This window comes from Colobus angolensis, unplaced genomic scaffold (genome assembly GCF_000951035.1).
Source record: "Colobus angolensis palliatus isolate OR3802 unplaced genomic scaffold, Cang.pa_1.0 Scaffold14, whole genome shotgun sequence".
In the NCBI taxonomy this organism is placed as follows: Eukaryota; Metazoa; Chordata; class Mammalia; order Primates; family Cercopithecidae; genus Colobus; species Colobus angolensis.
In genome coordinates, this window is record NW_012114488.1 from 550,467 (window position 1) to 563,783 (window position 13,317).

A 13,317-nucleotide genomic window follows, 5' to 3' on the forward strand; every position below is an offset into this window, starting at 1 on the left:
ACATCCTCCAGTGAGGTGATCTTGGTCAGAATGTGAGAAAATTGTGTCTGCCTAGGAGCACCAGTGGTGACCTGGCATTGCAACAAGATAGCAGCAGAGCTGAACAAGCCCAACTGGGAAGAAAGATGACAAGCTTTCAAATATTGATATATGTCTTTCATTTGTCCGTCCCACTGAGACCAGATCTCATATCCACCTCTTCCTAGGATATCTACACTCACCAGTATCTCCCAGCTATTACACTGCTGCGTAAAACACTGATGCTTCAATGTAATTTATTCTCTTAATGAATATTTATCCATTCGAATGTCTGCTTTTCTCTTAAGATTATTATAGTTATTGCAAGTCAAAGAGGAAGAATAGTGTAAAGAACGAATCTGCAGTTTATAGCCCTGATACTGAAATTTACAAACAGAAATTCTGAGTTACGGATAAGTAAAGATTCAGATTTTGAATCACAAGGCACACTCTCAGATCCCGGACATCTGACATTCTATCAATATTTAATCAAGGAAGAAGCAGGCAGATGACAGTAGGACGAGAATTTCAAGTTACAGGAAAATAAAGCAAGATGGAAGGAGAACTTTCCGTAAATGCTGGTCCAGTAACCAAAATATTAATGCTGTTATTCATCCATACAACAAATAGTTTTGAAAATGTATATCTGTCAGTGAATTATGTAAATATTATTTGCATTTTATCTTTGAGGAATCAGAGCCACAGATTTTAAAAGTAATTCACCCTGTGTCCGCAGGATTTCAAATCAGATCTATACAATAAAGCTCATGTTCCCTCTCTTGTGGCAAAGTATGGATGGAAGTGAAAGAATGTAACTACGAGACAAGAAAGAGGATAAGAGGAAGACTCTATTGAGGAAAACATGCCTAGCCCCATAATATCCTAAGTTGTCTAAAGAAAAACTTTGATTCTCAATATATTAGCCAACAATGTTTTCATATACTTTAGAGATGATGAGTTTTTCCACAATATTCTTTGTTCATTTACCAGTAAAAATTTACTACGAATTCAACAATAAATCAATATTAAATGTTTTCTAGCATGAATCACTCTGCTTCCCAAGATAATCACATGCCATTCTTAAAATGTCTTTATTTTTATCAATTTGAAAATGTGTCCTTATGTTTCTTTAAAAGGTTATTGTTTTCCAATAAATGCTGGTATTTTATGTATGAATTTGATGTCTAGGATTTTCTTCAAAATAATGTGAGGGTAGAGAGGATATGTGATTGTACATTAGTTGATAATTAGTGAGTTGGGTGATACATACACAAGGGTTTATTTTGTTCCTTATTCTAAATAGTAAAGAATCCATCACCAGGTTTGGGCACAAGCTTTCTCCCCAAGGAAATCTTAAATATATTTTTCAGCACTTCTTCAACTTCTTCCTCAATCAGAGTTTTAAACTCGATCAGATCTGTATTGTCTTTGTAATTGAATATTCTATAGGTGAGGGTGAAGCCCACCAAACAGCGAACCCCTTCTGAGGTCTGCAAGGAACAAAATGATGTGGTTGTAAATGCAGATGTTGGAGACATTTGCAGGTATGTATTTATAGACTCAAAATCTTCAATTTTTCGAGGTTCAAGCGTAAAAGAGTACAGTTTTTGATGTGTCTTCTTTGGCAGGAGATCAGAATTAAGAAATTCTTCATTTGGAATATACTGCTCTCTTCTGATTTGGTCCAGGTACCAGATTCCTTCCTCTTCTGTCAAGCGGAAAATGCAAGGCATCTGAGGCTGATCCTTCCCAGAAATTAATTCCAGAGGCTGCCACATCTGGGAGGGGCCTCCAAACCCAGCATCAGCAATGTAGTTCCTGCCATCAATGGTTACCTGCAGGAGAAGGTGAACCATGTGCGTGCTGTATTTGTTAGCTGCAGGGATATAAACATATCCTCCTAACATTGTGGTCTGAAAACCAATTGTGGTCAGAGCCCAGTACAGAAGTTGATTGACCTGGAGACACCACCCACCCCGGTTTCTTCTTACAATGTGATCAAAAATAGTCTCTAAGCCCAACTCCATAGCTTCCCCACAATGCATGTTAAGGTTCTCAAAGGGAACAGCTCGGATCTGGTGCTCAAGAATGTCAGTTAATGTTTCCAAGTCCAGTTTGTTCCTAGAGTTCTTATAGCCAATTCTTTCAAAATATGCTTCAATGTCCATGATCCCCTAAGCAAGAAAAACAAAACATAAGAACATATCACTACTTTAGCACTTGGATTTCCTTGAGTGGCTAATTATAGGTATAATGTATTTAAAATACATAAAAACACAATGGTTGTAAGTACCTGTCATAATAATTCTTTTGTTAGTATTTTTATTGCATGAATTCCTTTTACATGCATAAGTTCACTTAATAGTATCAGTACCCTGTAAGGAAAGTATTATTGTATCTTCTGTCTTTCAAGCATGAGGAGTTGGAAATCCAGATTAAATGAGGAGCCAAATGGTAAACAACTTGTTTGTGGTTTTCTTGGTGATGAGTAAAAAAGAGATTCCAATTGGTATCAATTATAATAAGTTTATAAACAGTTTCTGATATAAGCAGGAGAAGTATACAATAGAGGACATGGTATTCATGGTACATGACCCACTTGATTTCCCATTTAGCTGTACCTAACACGAAGCTTCTCACTCAAAAAATTATATTGGTTAACTCATTCATTCACTGATTCACTCAAGAAACAGTTTACGGAATACTCTTGATGTGTTTCCTATTGATCTAGTGCTTGCTTGCCCTCAAAAATCTTATATTTTAGTGGGAGTTGAGGTGACACAAATAATAAACTGAATAAATGAATAAAACATGCAGTCTGTTAGATTGTGGTAAGTGCCTGGTGAAAACAATAAAAGGGGTTAGTGGGTGCACAGGGAGAGCACTGACTTCAAATAAGGTGGTTAAAGAAAGGCTCACTAAGACTTTAAGGATGCTAGAGAATAAGTTCTGTGGATATGTGTGAGGAGGATTGTTCCATGCAGTGGAAGAGAAAGTGCCAGGGTCCTTAGCTGGAACCTGTCTTGAGTGTTCAAGAAACATCCAGGAAGCCAGGGTGAATGGAGTATAGTCAGTGAGAAGGAGACTGAATTGAGATGAGCTCTGACAAGTAACAGTGGCCTTGGAGCCAATGCTTACATTGTGGTTTTTATTCTAAACGAGATGAGAAATCAAAATGAGATAGGATGAGAAAAGGGTTATAAGGGGAACAATGTTTGCCTACTCAAAGTGATCTGTCTAGCTACTGTGTGGACAATAGGCTGCCCATATTGAACTCTACGGGCAGTCACATGAACTATGTAGGACCAATTCAAACACAACAGCTCTAGGACCAAAGCTTGGCTGACGGATGGCATATGGCCTAAGTAGCTCAATGAAACTCTGTTGAGGCATCTTTGCTGAAATCTAAGCACAAATATTCTGCTTCAAAGATAGAAGCTGGGAGGATATCAACCCAAAGTTACTGGGGAGAACCCACTGAAGAACAACACTAACAAAGAATTTACTAGTAACCTGAGCAGGGAAATATGTGACTCTTAATAATAGCACAGAAGTTTCATGGTTTTGTTGAAGACTTTAAATATATGTTGTAGCTCAGAAGACAGTGCCCCAAGGTAAAAGCTTCAGAAGTCAGTTTTTCTTTGGCCTTCTCCTGGCCTCCTATCTCTCAGTCCCATTATTCCTCAACACTGGCCATACACACTAGAATCTCCTTCCCCAAGGCAGAACCTAGAAATCAGAACTCCTTTTTCTCAAAACCAGCCATAAAGCCTAAAAATACTACTCTAATTTGCCCTCTCCCTTTCTGTGTATGAATTAGCCGTAAAGAAATTATCCAACCTATCTTGTTGGATCATAGATCATAAGATCCCTATACCCAGAAAGAAGGAGTACATGCTTAGAGAGGTCAAGAGGAATCTAGAGAGACAGGCCTTGCTGGGTTTCCCCAGTCTATTAGCATTAGGTTATGCCTTTGGTTCAATCATATTTTTATATGTGCCCATACTTTGTTGCACCTAAGCATAAAAAGGACAATTTCCCTGTGTGTTTGGGTCTTTATTCTGAAGACTCCAGAATACACACTCCAACAAATCTGCATGCCTTCTCTTCAACTGATCTATCTTTTGTGAGCTGATTTTTCCGTAATCCTTCAGAAGGTTTCTGGCCCTTACTCATAGGAAGAAAAGCCAACAGCACAGAATTAAGTTATAATGGAAGAAAACATTGCTTTTTTGAAGCTTTAAGATGAAACACTTCAGCATCAGGCTATAGCAACAGATTTAGACCTGAAGAAAAAAAAGTTGCCAGAGCCAGCAAAAAGTTGAAAGAGAGAGTTAACATCCCAGCTGTTCTCAAATGAAGAAAAGGCTGAAAGCAGCAGGATACACCAGAAGTTGACTTCTGAGATATCAGTCTGCGAAGTTTCGAAAAGAAAAAAATAGCATTAAACATTAAAATTTCTTGGAATTTAATGAAGAGCAATTCAATACTTTAAGAAACCCTTATAGTTCTAACCAATGTTTTGGTTTTGTATTGTGGTGTTTTGGTCAAAGCTCAGTTTCCAGAAAGACGACTATAAATGATTCAATTTTCATTAAAGCCAACATAACCACAGACAAAATTTCTTTTATGAATTTGATTATACACATGCCACTTACAACATGACTGGACTTTATGTTGTATCCTAAATTTCACTCTTTCTTAGATAACCAGTCATCTTCAGAAAAAAAAATTTACTATATAAAATTATTTTTCATACAAAATAATTCTCTTTTCTTTTTAATCTCTCTTATCACAAATGCATCTTTATATCTATAACTTTCTTTATATCTCTCTCCCCTACTTACTGGTTCCTTTTTACTTTGTTGCATAAATAACCTTTGAATTAGACAAAAATTATTTTCTTTTTAATGAGAATACATTTTTCTATTTGTCTTATATTTTCTTTTTTCATCAAAAACATGTCTTTGACAGACTTTATATACAGAATTATATATTAAATGGAAGTTTTATTTTTAGTAACCTTAAACCTAGGAAACACAAAATCCTACACTGCATATCAGGTATCAGCACTTTATAGATGAAATCACTCTACAATGTTTAGGCATGTTTCTCCATGTCTCTACTTAATTGGAAATGAGCCAAACTATTAATGAGTACCTATTCTTTAATCCAAAATAAGTTTAAGATTTTAAATTATATAAAAGTTAACCAACAAGCATTTATCCCTCCCATTTATATTTATTCAGTTTATTCATTGTTAGCAGTTTACCTAGATTACTTTGAGAACTCAGACATTAGACAAAACTAGTCACATTTAAAGTTATTTCCTTGCTAACCATTTTATAGCCTGTGAAAATCAGGTGTTCACCCAAGTATAAACCTTAATGTTAAACATATTTGTTTTTCCAGATAGCTCAGGATTTAGCTGTTTTTATGAAACCAATAATATTAAGCTAATCTTATCTATTAAAAAAATTACAAGTTGGGTGCAGTAGCTCATGCCTGTCATCTCAATACTTTGGGAGGCCGAGGTGGGCAGATCACGAGGTCAGGAGTTCGAGACCAGCCTGACCAACATGGTGAAACCCCCGTCTCTACTAAAAATACAAAAATTAGCCAGGTGTGGTGGTGCGCAGCTGTAATCCCAACTACTTAGGAGGCTGAGGCAGGAGAATCACTTGAACTCTGGAGGCAGAGGTTGCAGTGAGCCAAGATTACGCCACTGCACTCCAGCCTGGGTGACACAGTGAGACACCATCTCAAAAAAAAAAAAAAAAAAAAAAGGTTTTTAGATTTTAAAGATTGTTTTAAGTTAAATATATGGACAAAACTAAATATTTATGAAAACTTGTTCTTGTAAAAGGAATTCTATATGTAAGCCAGCTGGCTAAAATTTGAAAGGAATTACTTAATTTTTGTATAAATTAAACCTTAAAATAAAAAAGCACACTAATGCAGGGCCAGAATCTAGGCCCTTATGTGAAAATATCAGGGTTTTATTAGAGTACTAATCAGCTCTTTTATAGAAAACTATAAAATGTCATAAAAGATTTATAAAATCTTCCTTTGTTTTACAACTAATTAAAATTAAATAGATTTGTTTGTAAGACTTTATTAATGTTAACTTTAGCATTAATAATAAGCTATGCAATGGTAAAATTTAGATTTCTCTTGAATACGATTTTCTTTTAATATTAAGAGATAGTGAAAGATTGTTGCTTACCTTTTGAGAAAAAAAAAAAAGAAGAGGGGTTGAGGAAGAGAGACAAATTTAGTTGGCCTCATGCTGTCTTTATTAGGTCTTATTGTTTGTGAAAGTGAGTTTTCTCTCTCAAAGAATGAAGGTTTTTACTTTTTGAAGTCTTTGAGTTATCACTTTGCTTAAATGAATGACTTATTTTACAATGACCTGTTTGGTGACTGTAATTTGTTTTTCCACCACTGTATCTGTCTCTATCTAAATAACTTTAACCAAAATCTCTCCAAAGCAATTACCTTGGCTTTTAATATGTGAAACTTGTTTTAAGTGTCAAAGTGGGGACTGAAGAAAATCAAACTTTCCAAAATCCAATTCTAAATTCAGTCTTCTTGACCTCATTATCTTTTTTGATATTAAGTCCCCTGCAGCCAAAAACAGACACATTTGGTGTATTTGGCATGTTAAAATCATATAGGAAACATTTTCAAATATGAAATGGTGTTCAACTTTATTACAGCTACATTTATATTAACCCTATTACTAGTATGTTTTTCAAAATTATGTGATATTCTTATCATTCTGATGTCTTCATATATGTTATTAGTATTTATAATTATTATGTTAAATTGTTATATGCCACAGAAATAACCAAATTTCCTTCTCAAGTGTGTCCTTGATCATGGCTGTCCTAAGACTTCTGTCATTCACAGTTGTTCTCCTTTGATCCTTTTAAAAAGGTGGTTTGCAATTAGATTAGGACTCTAAGGGGTGCTCTTGAATGAAGGTTTATGATAACTTTGGAGACTGTGCCACTGGTATAGAGAAAAAAAAAAAAACTCCCAGGACTCTGATGGAGAACTAATATGTTCATGAGGATTGCTGACCCAATATCTAACAGAATAGGAGTTAACTGCATGGACAGAACTATAGAAGACTGAAATAATCTTTTTATGGGTTTTGTTGAAACATTGCTACTTTTGTTTGTTTTTCAGAGTCAAGAAAATTTTTTTCTTTTTAGATATTTACAGCTTTTAATATTTGTGTAAAGTATACTCTTGTGAGCAAAATTTGAAGTATATTTCCTTCTATCCGCCTGATTTCTCTGAAATTTGGAAGCTCTTAGTGATTATTGCTAATTTATGGGAATATAATTATCTGCATAAATTCAATTAGAATCTGTTTTCTTTTTTAACAGGACACAAGTGGAGACAAAAGTCAAGGATTTGACTGGAATGGCATATTTTTAAGAAACTGACATTGACTTTATAAAACTGATAATAGGCCTGTGTATAAAACTGGCCTCACACTTGTCTATGCAGTTCCATTACAGGGTCCTTCACAGGTTTCTGGCCTGTAATGGGTAAAAGAAGGTCACATTCTGACAGGCCCAGGAACCCCAAATTATTTTGGAACCCTGAGAGAGAATTCACTCATTCATACAGGTATCTCGTAGAAACAGATAAATCCTTAGTTGGGCTCAGGATGCTTTTAAGAGGTCTAATCTGAGATTCTTTACAAAAAAGAATGTTCCAGCAAAGCCATTTTTTAAAAAGGAGCCTATACAGTGAATATCTATTCTTGCTGCACTTGATGCAAATAATCAGATCAAGTACAGTAACAAAACCTATTTTGCAAATAAATCAGTTCTACTATGTCTTTCATAAAATTGAAGAATTGGAAGCGGAAAAATTATATTTCAAAAACTGTAGTATATCTGTTATTATCTTCTGGCCTTGTCCATTGTTTTTTCAGTTTTTATTATTTTTTACAATTTAGACCAAATCCTGAATTTTTTCCTGGCTGTAAGTCTCCAAAGTAACATTTTCAATGTTTTCTCCCATTTTTCTTACTTGAATTCACTAGAAATTAAAACTGGGGTTTTCTTAAAGTCTTGCAAACTGAAGGTATCTGGAGAAAATAACAGTAACTTATAAACAACCTTCATGTACACCTGCTGATGCAAGGTCTTCTCAGAAAGTTCACTTGAACACCTGGTTTAAACTTCCAGAAAAATCTGGAAGATTGCCACTGCAATATGAAGATGCCTCAGAGATTCTAGAAAAGCTAGTCTATATATAGACTACTCCAGATATTAACCTTTATTATTTTTTTCCGTTTCTATAGAAATGCCTTCTACTAGAAATCTGATTGTTACATTATGTCTAGAGGCCTAAACCATTTGCAGTGCCACCTCCTGGAATGGGACATAGCTATTTAACTGAAATGATCTCACCTCAAAACCAAGAGACTGCCTAAAGAAGATATGGAATGATATATTTAGATTTGCTCATTTATATTTATCCTGAATTTGTTTTTCCACTGCTGTGACTGTCTCTATCTAAATACCTCTAACCCAAATCTCTCCAAAGCTATTACCTTGGCTTTTAGTATGTGAAACTTGTTTTAAATTTCAAAGTGGCGACTGAAGAAAATCAAAATATTTTACCCTCAAATATATTTCTTTGACATATTTACAAATGGTTGCCACTGGCCAACAAGCAGAAGTAGCATTGCAAAACTGTCTTAACTGAGGAAAATTTGCGTCTGTGGACAATGTCCATTAATGCAGCCACGCCCCCTCCCCTTTCTAAGCCTTTCCCAGGATCCAGAGAGATTGAGAGTCTGACACTTTAAAAGATCTGGATAGAAACATTTACCATCTATTGTTTATGAGAAAAGGTTCGTCTACATAACAAGGGCACCTTTGCTAGCCAAGTTTCTTCCTTCCTCTCTCTCTTAACCTGTGTTGCCACTAAAACTAATTTACCTGTTTCTGGCCATGCTTTGAGTCTCCACTCTTTACTGTGGCCTCGCAATACTACATGAGTTTCTGTAACTTATTGGGAAGTTGGGTCTTCATTCTCATGTTTCCTGAGTATGGTGGTTAATATTGAGTGTCAACTTGATTGGACTGAATGATGCGAAGTATTTTTCCTGGGTGTGTCTGTGAGGGTGTTGCCAAAGGAAATTAACATTTGAGTCAGTGGACTGGGAAAAGGAGACCCACCCTCATTCTGGGTGGGCACAATCTAATCAGCTGCCAGCACAGCCAGAATGAAAGTAGGCAGAAGAATGTGGAAAGACTAGACTGGCTTAGTCTTCCAGCCTACATCTTTCTCCTGTGCTGGATGGTTCCTGCCCTCGAACATCAAACTCCAAGTTCTTCAGCTTTTTGACGCCTGGACCTTTGACAACAGACTGAAGGCTGCACTGTCGGTTTCCCTACTTTTGAGGTTTTGGGACTCAAACTGGCTTCCTTGCTCCTCAGCTTGCAGACGGCTTACTGTGGGACTTCACCTTGTGATCATGTGACTCACTACTTTTAACTCCTCTTTATATATACATCAATCCTATTAGTTCTGGCCCTCTAAAGGGCCCTGGCTAATAGACCATGTACATACATTAAATAAATTTGTATTCCCTTTCCCCTATTAATCAATCTGTCACATGTGAGTGACTTTTAGTGAAGCTTTAGGGGGCCTACAGCCTATGGCCCCCACATAAGGTATACATTGGCTCTGCCTGAAAATCTGATACATCTTGAAGTGGGAGAGTTTATAGGACAAAGGTGGATTCAAAGATTTTCTGATTGGCAATTGGTTGAAAGAGTTAAGCTCTGTCTAAAGACTTGCAATCAGTATATGGCAGGACAAGCCATAGACAAAACCCCTCAGATGCAGAGTTAAAGAAGGAAGGGCTTTATTCAGTTGGGAGCTTTGGCAAGACTCACGTCTCCAACAACCGAGCTCCCTGAGTGAGCAATTCCTGTCCCTTTTAACAGCTCACAACTCTAAGGGGGTCCGTGTGAGAGGGTCATGAGCAATTGAGTAAGCAGGGGTAAGTGACTGGGGGCTGCATGCACCAGTAATTAGAACAGAACAGAACAGGGCAGGGATTTTCACAGTGCTTTTCTATAATCTGTAATCTATAGACAACATAACCAATTAGGTCAGGGATTAATCTTTAACTACCAGGCCCAGGGTGTGGCGCCAGGCTGTCTGCTTGTGGATTTCATTTCTGCCTTTTATTCTTTCTTTGGAGGCAGAAATTGGGCAAAAGACAATATGAGGGGTAGTCTCCTCCTTTAAGTATAATGAAATGCTTCAGTTAAAGGGGGTTGTGGGAACCATGGTCATGTTATATAGATGAAACCTCCAGCCAGCAGCCTTAGAGAAAACAGATGGTAAATATCTCTTTTCAAATTTTTAAGGTGGCAGACTCTCATTTAATCTCTCCTCAATCAGAGCAGAGCCAGAAACAGGTAAATTTCCCCCACAAAAAAATGATTTTGCAAGATCATTTCAATATATGTCAAAGAAATATAATTTGAGGATTAAATATATTGATTTCCTTCAGAGTCTGCTATTGTCATGTGATGCCAAACCAGAGTCCTATTGGAATTTGGTATCTTACTCCCACAAAGAGTCCATTTTGCCAGTCTTATGATCATTATTTCAATGTTAATGCTGGTCAGTTGTGCCTGAACTCCAAAAGGGAGTGTGTATAATGAGGTGTGTCTGACCTCCCTTTCCATTATGGCCAGGAATTTAGTTTTCCAGGTTTCTCTGGGTTCGCCTAGGACAAGAGGGGATCCGTTCAGTCAGTAGGGGGACTTTATTTTATTTTTGATTTATACTCCAATTTCAAAGTACACTGCAAATTACTTTCAAAGTTCTACTTACTTTGGCCAGCAACCAGGAACTAGGCTGAATGCAATCCTCTTGCTTCCAAGGTCTGTAATAAAGTACTCTCCCTTCCAAAATCTGCAAGGGAAGTGATCTCACTGGAATTCCATATGACCTTGACCCCAGAGTCTAGTTAGGATCACCTCAGGGATCTCTGGGAAATGTAGTTGCAGGGCCTCAGGTTGCCTCTGTGAATCTCTTATGCAAATCTTTTCATTAAAAATGGTGTGGATAATTATGTTATCTGATGACACCCATGCCACAGGCTAGGTAATGAAAATGAAAATCTTTTCATTAAAAATGGTGTGGATAATTATGTTATCTGATGACACCCATGCCACAAGCTGTTCCCTTGTATTTCACCTAGTTCTTGCTCTCTGGAAGTCTGATGCCAGACTTCCCATGTGTGATATGGAAGGTGAGAGCTTGAAACAGGTCAAGGGGAAAAGCAGAACCAGTAACTTAGAAGAGGAAGATGAAAGGTTTTAGTCACACTCTCCGATTATGGCACTCTTTCTTCATCAATTCCTATAAGGCCTCTCTTTTTCTTCTGCCTCTTTTCATATCTCATCCTCACTCTCATTCACTTGTTTACCCAAAGGTACCACACAATGCGTCTGAAATAACTCAATGCATGTGGTATAAGTGTCACATGTATCATACGGCTTTGTTTCTGCTTTTTAATTTACATTAATACTAATGTAAATTTTTATTTACATTAATATAAAATATTAACATTGTACATAATGTTTTTTGACACATAACAGTTGCATATATTTATTTGGTAGTGTGTGATGTTCTGATTCATGCATACATTGTGTAAAAATCAAATCCTGGTAATTAGCATATCTGTCACCTCAAACATTTATCATCGCTTTGTCATGAGAACATTCAAAATCCTTCCTTTTTTTCTAGCTTCCATACCCTTTTCTCTCCAGTCTCCAGTAACAACTCTTAACTTTCTACTACTCTAACTATTCTACTCTTAACTTCTATGAGATCAATTATTTTATATTCCACATATGAGTGAGATCTGTAGTTTTCATGATGTAATTGTTGCCTTCAGCACCTACTGTTCTACTACATACCTCTGGTGTCCTGCCACATGAACTTGGGACTCTCTGTGGGAAGGCTCTCTTTTGGCCTGTGCTTGGGCAGATGAACTGCAAATTAGTGCACCTGGGACCACCACTTCAGCCTAGAAGATGGGAATTGGAGAGTAAATATCCTTGTTTTCTACATGCTAAGGTGGGATTACTCTTAGGCATGTACAAAACTGCCTCCTGGTGTTGTCTACTGGGATTATGCTCCCTTTCTTCACAGGAAACCGGCCAACAATGCACCTTTTTATTGGTTGTCAAGGTGTACTGGGTTCACTGTTCTACTCCCGCACTGGTGATTCCTTAAATCATCTCCTAAATCAAAATAAGCCACCAGAATACCAATCTTTGTCTTGGGGCCTGGTTTTAGAGAAACCCAACCTAAGTCTTTTTAACTTACCAGTTCCACTTGTGAAGGACATTTGATTGCCTCCTCCTCCTGGTTACTATAAACACTGATGTGATGAATACCTTTCTAGACATCCCCTATAGATTAGCAGAGCATCACTGGGATATACGTATTAGGAAAGGGATCTGTGGAGGGGCAGATCATAGATGTACTTTATTTTTCTTTTGGCACTGCCAGATTTCTTTCCTTTTGTGTAGAAGAATTCCTACTTTCCTCATATCCTGATTGACACTTGGTGTTAGTCACCTTCAAATGTTTGACAGTTTTAGTATCTAAGATGATAGCTCAGGGTTCTTTTCATTTTCACTTCTCTGATTCCCAGTGAATATGGGTGAATAGGTTCTTCACATACCTATTGACCCTTCACATTTCCATTTGTGAGTTAAATGGCAAGGTTTTAAGAAAGAACTCCTTCTGCCAAATTAGTCAGGACACACAGGAGAAGAGAGATGGATTAAAATTCAGATCTTACTAGAAAACCTTTGGCCAAGGTGGGGATGAGACAGGGGCAGAGGAAGTAATTCCAGCATGTAGGATTGTGATCTGGACCATTTTTGACACAGTATGGGAGAGGAATCTTCAATGGATGATGGTCATTTTTCTCCTTGATTGTTGAAAACTTGATGCCTGGAATTAAAATGTTACCATCCAGATTGGCACATGTATAATTCTGGGATTGCCTCTAATTATTGTCATTGTGACTGAAATTCTTGAGGATGTCCAGCAAGAACCGTCATGAGAAACTATGAGATGAGGAGACTTGTGACTAAGGGAGAGTAAGACCAGAGTCAAGAATCCTGGTGTCCAAGGGCAGAAACACCTGAGGCTGGGGGTTTGAGATGTCAGAGAGCTTGACAATAACCTACAGCCTCCCATACGGTGGTCATCAAGACTCAAGCCAAA

At 37.1% G+C, this 13,317-nt stretch overlaps 1 protein-coding gene across 3 annotated transcripts in view; it reads right to left on the reverse strand.

The window, feature by feature from the left end:
- Positions 1-976: 976 nt before the first annotated feature.
- Positions 977-13,317, reverse strand: part of NAT2 (N-acetyltransferase 2 (arylamine N-acetyltransferase)) — a 186,523-nt gene continuing 174,182 nt past the window's right edge. The window contains exons 1-2 of one of the 3 annotated variants that reach the window (XM_011934859.1): positions 12,406-12,645; positions 977-2,192 (exon numbers count right to left, since the gene is read on the reverse strand). In XM_011934859.1, the coding sequence (XP_011790249.1) occupies positions 1,314-2,186 (873 nt within the window). In that variant the 5' untranslated portion in view covers positions 2,187-2,192; positions 12,406-12,645 and the 3' untranslated portion in view covers positions 977-1,313. Of the gene's footprint in view, positions 2,193-10,902; positions 10,998-12,405; positions 12,646-13,317 lie in introns of those variants that run through there. The other 2 variants (XM_011934857.1, XM_011934858.1) reach the window with 2 other exon arrangements.